An 11,470-nucleotide genomic window follows, 5' to 3' on the forward strand; every position below is an offset into this window, starting at 1 on the left:
ACTTTGGAATTGATTTCAAAAACACAATTGGCTGCGACAGGAAACATAAAGACTTTGATAATGCTGCATCACAACACAGAATATATAAAGTATATATATATATATTCCTTCTGTAACACACCTATATCATGTATAGTCATAAAAAATGCTTCTTTGGAATTGTGTAATGAGAGATGACATCATACACTTAAAAGATTTTGAAGTGAAGAAGTGAAACACCCTTTACAAATAAAAGAAGTCACCCTTTACAAACAGAAGGATCGTCATATTGGCCAACCAAGAGCCACGAAGAAGCTTCCTCGGACAGACTCATAAGATTGTTCCCTGTTTGGTAGTAATCCTACACTGTAACTTGTTTTTCACATGTGGAACATTTGTAATTATTTTCCGGGAAGTACTCTCAAACCAATGTGATAAAACTGAGGACGGCTAAGTGGCTGAGTGGCTGAGTGGCAGTGGAAATGGTAATAGAGCCATTATGGGATATTTACACTTTCAAGACCTGACTGGGACATGAATTGGAATTGGAGTGTTCTTAGAGATTTAGAAAAATACGATGAAGTCTTCTTTAGCTTTAGCAGGCTGGAGCAACCCGTCGGGTGTCACATTACATACTATGTTACAGGAAATGATTTAAATCTTGACACCCGGGGCAGCATGGGGGACTTCTACTTCTGCTCTGGGATTTTTTTTACCACTTGAGATTACTGGAGTTGTTGTACATTCAGTACAGTTGTACAGTAAGTATACAATCTACTGGCTTTCAAAGTATTAACAATAAGACAAATATATAAGAATGTGTTTTACTTTGATATTCCAGCATCATGAATGCTGGAATATCAAAGGCTTTTCTACATTAGCTTTAAAGCATTTGTTTTCTTTCCCAGATAATAATAATATGATGCAAACAAACCAGGAGAAATCCCCTTCCTTTCTCTCATCAGTTTCGTTTCTGTGCAGCACTATAAAAAAGAGTGCTCAGAGGTTAAACTGAAAGTATTCTCAGCACAACAGTAGAAGAAGATGTTGCTGATCCTGATACTAACTGGTTTGCTGTTTAAAGGTAAGTGACACTAACAGGAGAGGGCGACTATATTCAATATCTTTATATTGCAGAATGTATAGCCAGCGTTTTCTGTAGTCAGATATTATCATGTTGCCTATGTTGAATCTGCGTTTAATTTATAGGGTTGTTAAAGTTAAATTATTAAAGTAATTATGTTCAAAGGGCTTGAAAGAATTTATATTGGAAATCCAAAAAAGCCTAACAAATGAATATTTTATGTTCAGTCTGCATTTACTGACAGCTGTTTGTATTATCAGCGTCCTCGTCGCAGATCACGGGTTCTGGAAATACAACAGCTGATTACGGCCGGGATGCGCACTATGCGTGCGCAGTAGCCAACCCGACAGGTAAGGGAGTTGTTATTATTTATTAAAGCCGGTTTTATAGTAAAGATGTGGCCAGTTGTGGAGGAAGTCTCCAGATCATTTAATCACGTGAACTCATGTACTAATATCAATGATTGGTGTATTATGCCTCATTTTATAATTTACACATGTACATTTCAACTTACGGATCACCGTGTATCTAAGCACAAAACATTTCGTCCCAGGTATCTAGATAGATGGATAGATAGATCCCGAGGGAAATTTAGGAACAGTATTTTACTTTATGATCAAAACAACAAATCTTTATACTTTGCAAAGTCATCCAGCGGGTCGCATGTTTGACACCCCTGCCTTAGAGTCAAAATGATAAAAAAAAAAAATGTATATTATTCAAGCAAATCTTCACATTTGAGAAGCTGCAACCATGAAATGTTTTTGTATTTTTTTGCATAAAAAAGTACTTACAAATCATTTCAGAAGTATTTAAAGCTCCATTTTTAACATGGCACCATATTTCATCAGTTTGTTTTTTATGCAAAAATCTTAACAAGTAAAGTAACTAAAGCTGTCAAATAATTGTAGTGGATCAGAAAGTGCCATAAACAAAACATATTTAAGTAAAGTCAAATGAACACTACTAAATGTATTAATTTGAGGATTACCTTTTCCAACAGGTGTGCTCCAGGTCACATGGCAAAGACTTTTTAATGATCAGTCCATCGTGAATTTGGCGACCTACAATGAGCAGTTTGGACAACAAGTAAATAATCCTTACAGGGGGAAAGTCATCTTCACAGAGGCGACTCTCGGCTCCACATCCATCACTCTCGCTAACGTCACATGGGGGGATGAAAGCTGTTATATTTGCTCTTTCAACGTGTATCCTGAGGGGACCCAGAGAAAGCAGACTTGCCTCAAGGTCCAAGGTAAACTGCAACAAAGTCACATGTGAATGAGAGGAAGAAGTCATTGTGTTACCTTTTAAACTGTGAAGTGTAACCAAAGCGTTTTCTTTCATTCTCTTTGAAGGGATATCCAAGTTTAAAACGGAAGTGCATGTCACCAGCACTGAGGATGAGGAAGAAGACTATGTGAAGGCTGTGTTCAGCTGCTCTGCTACAGGAAAACCAGCTCCAACCATTCAGTGGGACGTCTCACCTGGCACCATCCACACACACCAACTGCAGACTACTATAGCAAGAAATGGAGACCGCACATTTACCAGCAGCAGCAACATCACTCTGAAAATACATCCAGAGTGGGAGGGACATGTGGACTGTCTGCTGAACACTGGAGTGATAGGACAAAGACGGGAGAGGATGATTTATTTACCTGTCTTGAAGGAAGAAGAAGAGACAGGTATGCATGTCAATCATTTTGTGTAATATGTAGTATGCTCTGTAGAAAGTGACCTACATAAGAAGTCAATCTAATGTACTGGAAGATCAGCTTCCTGGAAAATTCCCAGAAATGTACCTAATTATTCTGACTGGAAGGCGTAGACATCCACCACACCCACAGTGTGGTGTTAGGACCAAAACAGATTTTTAATGGCTACATACAGATAAAATACACAAAATGTATAAAGATTTGGTTCGTGGTTATATAAACTAATGATGATGAAAATGCTTTTCAATATCAGTCAGGACATTTTATTACATTATCAAATCAAATCAAATTTATTTGTATAGCCCAATATCACAAATTATACATTTGTCTCGGTGTGCTTTACAGACTGTACAGGTTACGACACCCTCTGTCCTTAGACCCTCTGTCCTTAGACCCTCTGTCCTTAGACCCTCGCATCGCACAAGGAAAAACTTCCTAAAAGAAACCCCATAATTAAAGGGGGAAAAATGGAAGAAACCTCAGGGAGAGCAACTGAGGAGGGATCCCTCTCCCAGGACGGACAGACGTGCAATAGATGTCGTGTGTACAGGATAAACAACATAGTACAAATACAACATTTGACAGAAATGATGTTGTGTTGAAAAAGAGAAAGTTTGGATGAATCCAGGAAAATGTCAATAAGGCTTCCCGGTGTCCAGCAGGACCAGGGCAGCAGGCGCAGCCACGATTCATGATCCTGACGTAAACTTTATCAGTGGCAACCTGCCACATGAGAGACAGACACTCCGGGGATGATACCCCGGATGATGAGTTAGTAACATACATTTACATAAATGCATACAGACAGAGAGGGAGAAGAAGAGAGGGAGGGGAGGAGAGAGGAAGAGAGCAGGGAGGTGTCCCCCGGCAGTCTAATGTTCAAACGCAATTTTTTAAATACATTTTCAGGAAACTATTAATCACCCATTAGTCATTTCTTTACAATTAAATTTGTAGTCAAACTCCAGAGAAATCGCTTAATCGTGAAGTCAATAAAGTCCCTGAAACCCAGTCATTGAGGTATGGTGCAATGAATGCAGCGAGTCTACGTGTAAACAGAGTCAGCTGTGCAGCTGTCACATGACGATCGTTTCAGTTTCTGCCTCTGTCGTGTCACGAGCTCTCTGGGGTCATGTGACAGATCATGTTACCCTGAAAATTCCGCACCTTCCTCTTTTATGAAATGTCATTGACCTTATTCCCGCACAGACTAACGCCGTGCTGTTTGTCTCTAGGGAAAGGACTGTCTTCTTCCGGGATTGTGCTTGTGATCACTGCTGTAATGTTAATTTCTTTCATCGTTATTGTTGCTGTGATGAGGCGAGCAAGGTGAGATATTAGACATTTCTAAATGTACATGTTGTATAATTCTCCTTATGGGTAAAGTTTAATAAGCTTTTGTTTCTTCCTAGCAGGTTAAATGGGTCCAGAAGAAATGAAAATGACACAAAAATCTGCATTTCTTTTTTGCATCTAAACTTTTGAGGTATTAGTTTTTAAGCTAAAAGCTGCGATCCAAGATCTACAGACCTTTTATTTTGAATGTCATTATTCAGCACTTTCACTGTTTATGGAGCTACAAGCAAAGCACATTAGTGTTACATACGTGGTTTACAAAGAGTCTACATTTCAGATGAATTAATTACATGTAGAAGCTTTTAAGCTGTTAACTGCACTCTTATTCAGAGTTATAGTGACTGCAACATAAAGTGTGCTTCAGGGTAATCTAACATGCAGATTGCAAGCATGACAAACTGTTTTGGTGAAAACAAGGAAATGTCATGTGAGCTTATAGCGCCATCTAGTGAGCTTTGTGGGGAAAACAGAAAGTAGGAAGAAGATCACGAGCTCTCACCAAGGAATATAATAGATTTCAATGTGTTAATTGTTTGCAGAAAATTAGAACTATTATTTAAATAAGTGACATTTTGACATTTTAAGCAACCAGGTGATTATTTTATTCCAAAATATGCATATTTATATCTTTATGTATCTATAATGATAAATAATATATTACATAACATATAAGTGAGTTTGTACTTTGCACTTTTCTTGCAGTTTTGCACTTTAATGTTTGTGTCCTCATTTTATTTATTGCCCGATTAACTGTATGTTTGTAACCGTGGTAAAGAGCCTACTGTATGTGTAGTAGTATTGTTGTATATTAATGTGATAACTCATCCCTGTCAAATGCTGGATTATTCAACTGTGGTGTGATTTATGGGAGGAGTTTCGAAGGATACTCCTTTAGTCGATGTGTTTAATTATTTATTGTCTGACTCATTCCTTATATTCATTTTATTTTTTGATTATTTAATAAAACAAGGAATGTTTTAAGTGACTTTACTCGTGTTTCCTACATTGTTTTGTATCCTAATTATAGGACATATATTATATATTTATATATATTTTATATATATATATGTGATCTAGCCCAGATACATCTCTGGAGAGACCTGAAAATGGCCGTTCATCGGCGGTCCCCATCCAACCTGACAGAGTTTGAGACGATCTGCAAAGAAGAAAGAGAAACTGCCCCAAAATAGGTGTGCCAGCTTGTAGCATCACACTCAAGAAGACTTGAGGCTGTAATTGCTGCCAAAGGTGCTTCAACAAAGGATTGAGTAAAGGGTGTGAATACTTATGTATATGTGATATTTTAGTGTTTTATATTTAATACATTTGCAAAAAATTATAATATACTTTTTTCACTTTGTCATTATGTCATTATATATATATAAAATATTTTATATATATTTTTATATAAAAACATTGGGATAGAGAGACTGAGATAGAGAGAAAAGATTTAGTTATAGAGATATAATATATTAGAATGAGAGAGAGATGATAGAGAGAGAAAATATTTTAGAGAGAATATATATAGAGATAGATAAAAGATTTTATTTGATAGAGAATATAGATAGGATATATAGATATAGATATAAAAGAGGGGAGATAGAGAGAGGAAGAAAGATTTTTATAAATGGCTATCTTCTCTCATTCGTCTCTCTCTCTAGATCTTCTATCCATCATTTTTCTCTCTCTCTCTCTCTCTTTAAAATATTTTATCTATATCTCTATTATTCTATCCCTCTTTTTCTACATATATATTTATAGATCTATATCTCTATATCTCATTATTCATTTTTATTATATTATATTATATCTATCTTCTACTATATATCTATATCTCTCCCTCTCTATATCTCCCTCTTTTCAGATGTATTGCAGCACGTGGCCACCCGTTTATCCCAATGTTTTATATAAAAAAGGTGTGCTACACTTGTACACCCGTAGGCCTACAGACATAATATACTCTGACTTTGATAATCAAAACGAAAGTAACTTGGGAGCGGACTGTTCCACTCACGCTGTTAATACAATGTTTTTAGAACAACGTAGCATTGTTGCTAAAGTCACCAGTTTATTTGGCATGTATCTGAATGAATGAGTGAATTGTTTATAGGCCTATATGTACTTCAATGATAATCTTTTACATCATAATTGTATAGTAACACACCTCCATTAAGATAATGGTCTAGTCTAACTGTGGTTTCCGGTCGGTTTGAACAATTGGTGCTCATTTAATGACAATATGAGTAACTTTGCGGCTCTGCGGCTCATTTTTGTGTCGTGGGTCTTTCAAAAAGGTAAGAAAGATTAATTAAACTTGTAATAAACGATGTTGTACGTAGTGACGGTGAGATAAAGCCTCGTGAAGCTTTAAAGCTTTCCAGCGAATTGTTTCGCAAAAGGTTAATTTCTCGAGGCTTCACGTGCTCACAGAACCACCTGTCACTCAAAGAGTGTGAAACAGGCAGATATCATCTCTCAACCATGTCATATTTAATATATTTTGCGCCAGTAAAGGCTTAGGAATGACTGTAAACAATGAATTTATATCAATATAGTATCTATTTTATATATTATAAAACTAACTAAACTATACATCATACAGTGAATGGCAGCAGGTGTTATACTCAGTTCCTGCTCCTCATAACTATCAGTTCATGATCTTCCTGCAGGTCTAACAGAGCTTTTGTATGTTACACACTGAAACTATCATCTCCTGCAGGTCTCACAGTTCTGATAAAAACTCAGCACATTGTGCTGGCAGCAGTGGGAGAAGACTCCTCCTTAAGCTGCCAGCTGATGCAACCCAAAGATGTTCTGCAAGTCACATGGCAGAAATCTTTACCTGAGGGGATGAAGAATGTTGCCAGTTACAGCAAACAGTTTGGTCCAAGAGTGAATGATGGTTTTCAAGGAAAAGTGGACCGTTGAAGCTGCTGGACTGCAGAACTGCTCCATAGTTATCAGGAATCTGACAGAGCAAGATGAAGGATGCTATCACTGTTTGTTCAACACCTACCCTGAAGGTGCTCTCACTGGTACAACCTGCCTCCAGATCTATGGTGAGAACATTATTGTGTTGTCAGACTTTGACATAATTATTTGTCTTCTCTGTATTGAAGTATGTTTTCTTTGCAGAGCTGCATGAACCCATTCTCCATGTTGGAGAATCAAACAGTGCTGAAGAGGCTCTTGTGTCCTGCTCGGCCACAGGTCGACCTGCTCCCACAGTAACACTGACTGTCCCTCACTACAACTCTACCAGTGTCACCAACACCAACGGTACAGTCACCGTCACCGCGACAGCTCGTCTTCCTGACGAGAGCACACAGGTTGGATGTGCAGCGCGAGTGCTGTCTGCTCCTCAGAAAGAGGTGTTCGTGATGATCCCTGAGGTCAAACAGTCGCCTGCTGGTGGTGAGACACACTTCCAAAGACACTGACTTACAGATTAATATTTACTTCATAGCTCATGACGTTTGTTTTGATCTTTTCTGAGGAAGTTGAGTCTGATAACACAGATTTTAGTGAGTTAATCTTTAGGTGGTCTCAAGTCAGTTTTACCTTTTTCATCTGTAGTTACTCTATGAATGTTTTTATCCTCTTTTCTCACAGATCTCACTCTGATCATTGTGGTGTCTGTGATAGGGCCTGTGTGTGTGTGTGTGTGTGTGTGTGTGTGTGTGTGTGTTTGTGTTGCTGCAGTCATCGTCTTCCTGCGTAGAAGAAGACATCAGAACGGGTAATTTTAAACTTTTATCTCAACCTTTGTCTTGAGCTCCTTCCTCACTGAACAGAAAACCCACCAACACCTGGCTTTTGTCTTTAGTGGGAAAGTTTACAATCGTTCCCAACAAATGACTGCAGGAGTCACAGGGACGGTGGTAGAGAGTAACTAAGTACATTTACTCAAATAAGTACAATTTAGAGGTATAGGTACTGCTGTTTTATACTTCTACTACACTTAATTTCAGATCAAATCTTTACTACATTTATTTGTTAACTTTAGTTACTTTGAAGATTCACATCAGGGATGCAAAATATAATCAACAAATAATTTATCATGTATTATTATAGGTTAAGATAAAGTTTATTGATTTGTTTCACTCTTTTCTGGCGTGATGCTATGTATTAAAGTGAATATATAACCAATAGGGATTTGGAAAGTTATTGTAATTCAATAACATACAATTAATACTGTTCACTAACCCTGCTTTATTTTCAGCAAGTCTGTGACTTAAAATATGACACCAGAAAAAAATCAGAAAGACAAACTCTTCTTCTGTAGTGTTAAAGAATGTCGCCTATTTTAAACAGGTTTCCCAGAGTAAAAAAAAAACCTGCATATACTTATGGTGTAAAAAGGGTCTTGCTGTAATATCAGTGTCTCACAGTTAATACTTTGTTTGATATCTTTTCACACAAAAACAACAAATATATATATTTTTTATTTAACTCATGAGTGAGTCAGTTTATTTATTATTTATGCATATTTCATTTGTATTGTTTCTTTGCACAAATGTTTTAATCCGTCTTCAAAGATCAAATTGGAGCTGTTGGTTAAGGCCCTGTCACACATAATGTATGGCAGAAACGTATGCTGGCGTATATGAAATATCGGCAATACGTTGATATAAATTTAAGGGTAAGTTGTGATCGTTTGAAGGACTCAGTCGATACACCGAACACGCCAGACATACGGCCCTGTCACACAGCTCCGTATGGCAGAAACATGCCGGTGTATATGAAAAGTAGCTCAAAATTTGTCAGAGTCCAAATACGTCCAACCTTTCCACAGCGGTGTTGTAGCTGACGTATACATAACGAATACATAACTAATTATTATACGTATGTCTAACCTATTGATGGCGTACCACTTACTTATACAAAACGTATCAGAGCGTCTGGCCAACGGAGCTGGAAAAGTGCCATCTGGTTCACGTCATGCTGATGCTGGAGAACGGCTAACATGTACTCTTGTCGCAGCCTCTCAGCATCCTGCATGCTCTTTGATGCTTGGTTGATGTATTCATCAAGACGTGCTGTGAAGAAGTGAGGATGAGCTACTCACAGGGACTCTATATATCAGGGGTATTGAACTCAAATTCAAAGAGGTCAAGTTAGAGAAAATTTGACCTGTCTGCGGCTCACTCGTCTAATCGCTTTCCGTCTGTCTCTCGCCTCTCATCTGTTTGTATTCAGAGTCGCAATGTTTGCCGCCTGGAATGCACAGATTTGATTGGCTGAGTAGCAGCCGGATAGGTCGTTTTATGGGTCCAGACTCGGTCCGCCTGTTAGTGACCCCTGCTATATACTATATTCAAACCCCAATAAGCTCCCATAATGCTAGCTGTACTGTAGAAACACGTTTAATAAGTTACTCCGTCGTCAGGGATAAGTTTGACATAGGTTACGAATAGGTTATCCACTCGTTATCAATAAGTTGGCTGTAGGGTTCACCGTCAGCCGATGTAAACGTAACGTATTCACGTATGTCTAACGTCTGCATAACTTATGAAGCACATGTTGGGTACGTCCAAAAAATTTTAACATGCTCAAAACATTTTCACAGACTCAGCGTTCAACAACGCACCCCAGCGTAACACGGCGTGCTCTTAACGAATACTACTTATGCCTTCCCTTATATCAACGTAAACCAGCGTGTTGCCGATGTTTTGTATAAGTTATGCATTCGTCTGATACGTTTTGTATAAGTAAGTGATACGATATTAATAGGTTAGACATGCGTATCTGTATATGTTCATTTTTCTGATCTGATGAAAAGTTGGACGTATTTGGACTCTGACAACTTTTCATATACGCCAGCATACGTTTCTGCCATATGGACATGTGTGACAGGGCCTTTAACCAGGCTACTAACTTATGATGCACTTTACTCTGCAGGAACCTTTGTGTATTCACAGTCAGCATGTTTGTCCTCTCACTGTTGTTCAGAGCGATTTGGAAACTGATTGTTTTTATCTGAAGGACCCAAACACCTTTTAATGAAGGAAGAGAACGAGCTACGGCAAAGGAAGTCTTCTGTGAAGAAAGGAAAGAAAAGAAAAGCTTCACCGCATCATCTCCGGAAGCAAGAAAATCAACAGTTCAATAAGATTCATGGACACAGTAGTTTAGAAACATTGTAATATAATTTAGATGATGGTTTTACACTAATTCACTGAAGCATCAGTGTCCCATTTTATACGTCTTTTTACAATGAAATGTTTATAAATGTTCTGCTGCTGCTCTTTGTCCTTTTTGTATTTTTATATAAACTGAATTATGAAACTACAGGGTTCTGTATATAATTAATATAAATAATGAAGGTTGTTTGTTGAAGAAACATTTATAAAAATATTATTCCTGTATTAGCTGCTCTGCACTGGCTCCCGGTAAAATACTGAAGAGAATTCAAAATCCTTCTCCTGACTTACAAATCAATTAATGGTCAGGCTCCAGCATATCTTAAAGATCTCATAGTACCTTATAAACCAACTAGAGCATTACGCTCCCAGACTGCAGGGTTACTTGTAGTTCCTAGAGTCTCTAAGAGTACAATGGGAGCCAGAGCCTTCAGCTATCAAGCTCCTCTCCAGTGGAACCAGCTTCCAGTTTGTGTTCGGGAGGCAGACACCCTCTCCACATTTAAGAGTAGGCTAAAGACTTTCCTTTTTGATAAAGCTTATAGTTAGGGCTGGCTCAGGATTGCCCTGGATCAGCCCCTAGTTATGCTGCTATAGGCTTAGACTGCCGGGGGACACCTCCCTGCTCTCTTCCTCTCTATCTGTAAGCATTGATGTAAATGTATGTTACTAACTCAGCATCCCGGGCATCATCCCCGGAGTTTCTGTGTCTCATGTGGCAGGTTGCCACTGATAAAGTTTACGTCAGGATCAGGAATCGTGGCTGCGCCTGCTGACCTGGTCCTGCTGGACACCGGGAAGCCTTTTTGACATTTTCTTGGAATCATCCAAACTTTCCTTTTTTTGATCACAACATAATTTCTGTCAAATGTTGTATTTGTACTATGTTGTTTATCCTGTACACACGACATCTATTGCACGTCTGTCCGTCCTGGGAGAGGGATCCCTCCTCAGTTGCTCTCCCTGAGGTTTCTTCCATTTTTCCCCCTTTAATTATGTTTTGTCTCCGTTCACTTTAAGTGACAGGCGCCCGCACTGTTGATTCTGAAGGCCTAAGGGCAGATTTCGTGGACCCTGGTAACACATCATGGCTGAAATATGATTGGATAAAAGCGCTAACATAAAGGCCAGCCCTCCAAATCTCGATCTGAGGCTGGAAGCAGTGCAACTAAGAGGACGGCCCGCCACTG

The 11,470-nt window shown here is 38.4% G+C and overlaps 2 protein-coding genes across 9 annotated transcripts; both read left to right on the forward strand.

The window, feature by feature from the left end:
- Positions 1–260: 260 nt before the first annotated feature.
- On the forward strand, positions 261–5,127 carry LOC115020292 (OX-2 membrane glycoprotein-like). 4 transcript variants are annotated; one of them, XM_029450245.1, is made up of 7 exons: positions 261–740; positions 888–1,063; positions 1,324–1,413; positions 2,067–2,318; positions 2,422–2,751; positions 4,017–4,110; positions 4,194–5,127. In XM_029450245.1, the coding sequence occupies exons 2-7, from the start codon at positions 1,024–1,026 to the stop codon at positions 4,264–4,266; spliced, it is 879 nt and encodes a 292-aa protein (XP_029306105.1). In that variant the 5' UTR covers positions 261–740; positions 888–1,023; the 3' UTR covers positions 4,267–5,127. The 4 variants fall into 4 exon arrangements, with proteins under 4 accessions (XP_029306105.1, XP_029306120.1, XP_029306128.1 ...); XM_029450260.1 differs by having other exon boundaries at positions 4,197–5,127; XM_029450253.1 differs by having other exon boundaries at positions 722–740; positions 945–1,063.
- A 1,292-nt stretch (positions 5,128–6,419) lies between these two features.
- Positions 6,420–10,428, forward strand: LOC115020327 (OX-2 membrane glycoprotein-like). 5 transcript variants are annotated; one of them, XM_029450297.1, is made up of 4 exons: positions 6,420–7,196; positions 7,273–7,551; positions 7,750–7,876; positions 10,039–10,428. In XM_029450297.1, exons 1-4 carry the CDS (start codon positions 7,034–7,036, stop codon positions 10,118–10,120), a joined length of 651 nt encoding a protein of 216 aa, XP_029306157.1. In that variant the 5' UTR covers positions 6,420–7,033; the 3' UTR covers positions 10,121–10,428. The 5 variants fall into 5 exon arrangements, with proteins under 5 accessions (XP_029306157.1, XP_029306149.1, XP_029306174.1 ...); XM_029450289.1 differs by having other exon boundaries at positions 10,123–10,428; XM_029450314.1 differs by having other exon boundaries at positions 6,421–7,196; positions 10,090–10,428.
- The last annotated feature ends 1,042 nt before the right edge of the window (positions 10,429–11,470 follow it).

Source organism: Cottoperca gobio, chromosome 2 (assembly GCF_900634415.1).
Source record: "Cottoperca gobio chromosome 2, fCotGob3.1, whole genome shotgun sequence".
NCBI lineage: Eukaryota > Metazoa > Chordata > Actinopteri > Perciformes > Bovichtidae > Cottoperca > Cottoperca gobio.

Coding starts and splice junctions, on each gene's coding strand:
- LOC115020292 (XM_029450245.1), top strand. CDS start 1,024: ATGTTGCTGATCCTGATACTAACTGGTTTGCTGTTTAAAG. Junction 1,064..1,323: donor AACTGGTTTGCTGTTTAAAG/GTAAGTGACACT, acceptor TTGTATTATCAG/CGTCCTCGTCGCAGATCACG. Junction 2,752..4,016: donor GAAGGAAGAAGAAGAGACAG/GTATGCATGTCA, acceptor GTTTGTCTCTAG/GGAAAGGACTGTCTTCTTCC.
- LOC115020327 (XM_029450289.1), top strand. CDS start 7,034: ATGATGGTTTTCAAGGAAAAGTGGACCGTTGAAGCTGCTGGACTGCAG. Junction 7,197..7,272: donor AACCTGCCTCCAGATCTATG/GTGAGAACATTA, acceptor TTTTCTTTGCAG/AGCTGCATGAACCCATTCTC. Junction 7,877..10,122: donor AGAAGAAGACATCAGAACGG/GTAATTTTAAAC, acceptor TTTTATCTGAAG/GACCCAAACACCTTTTAATG.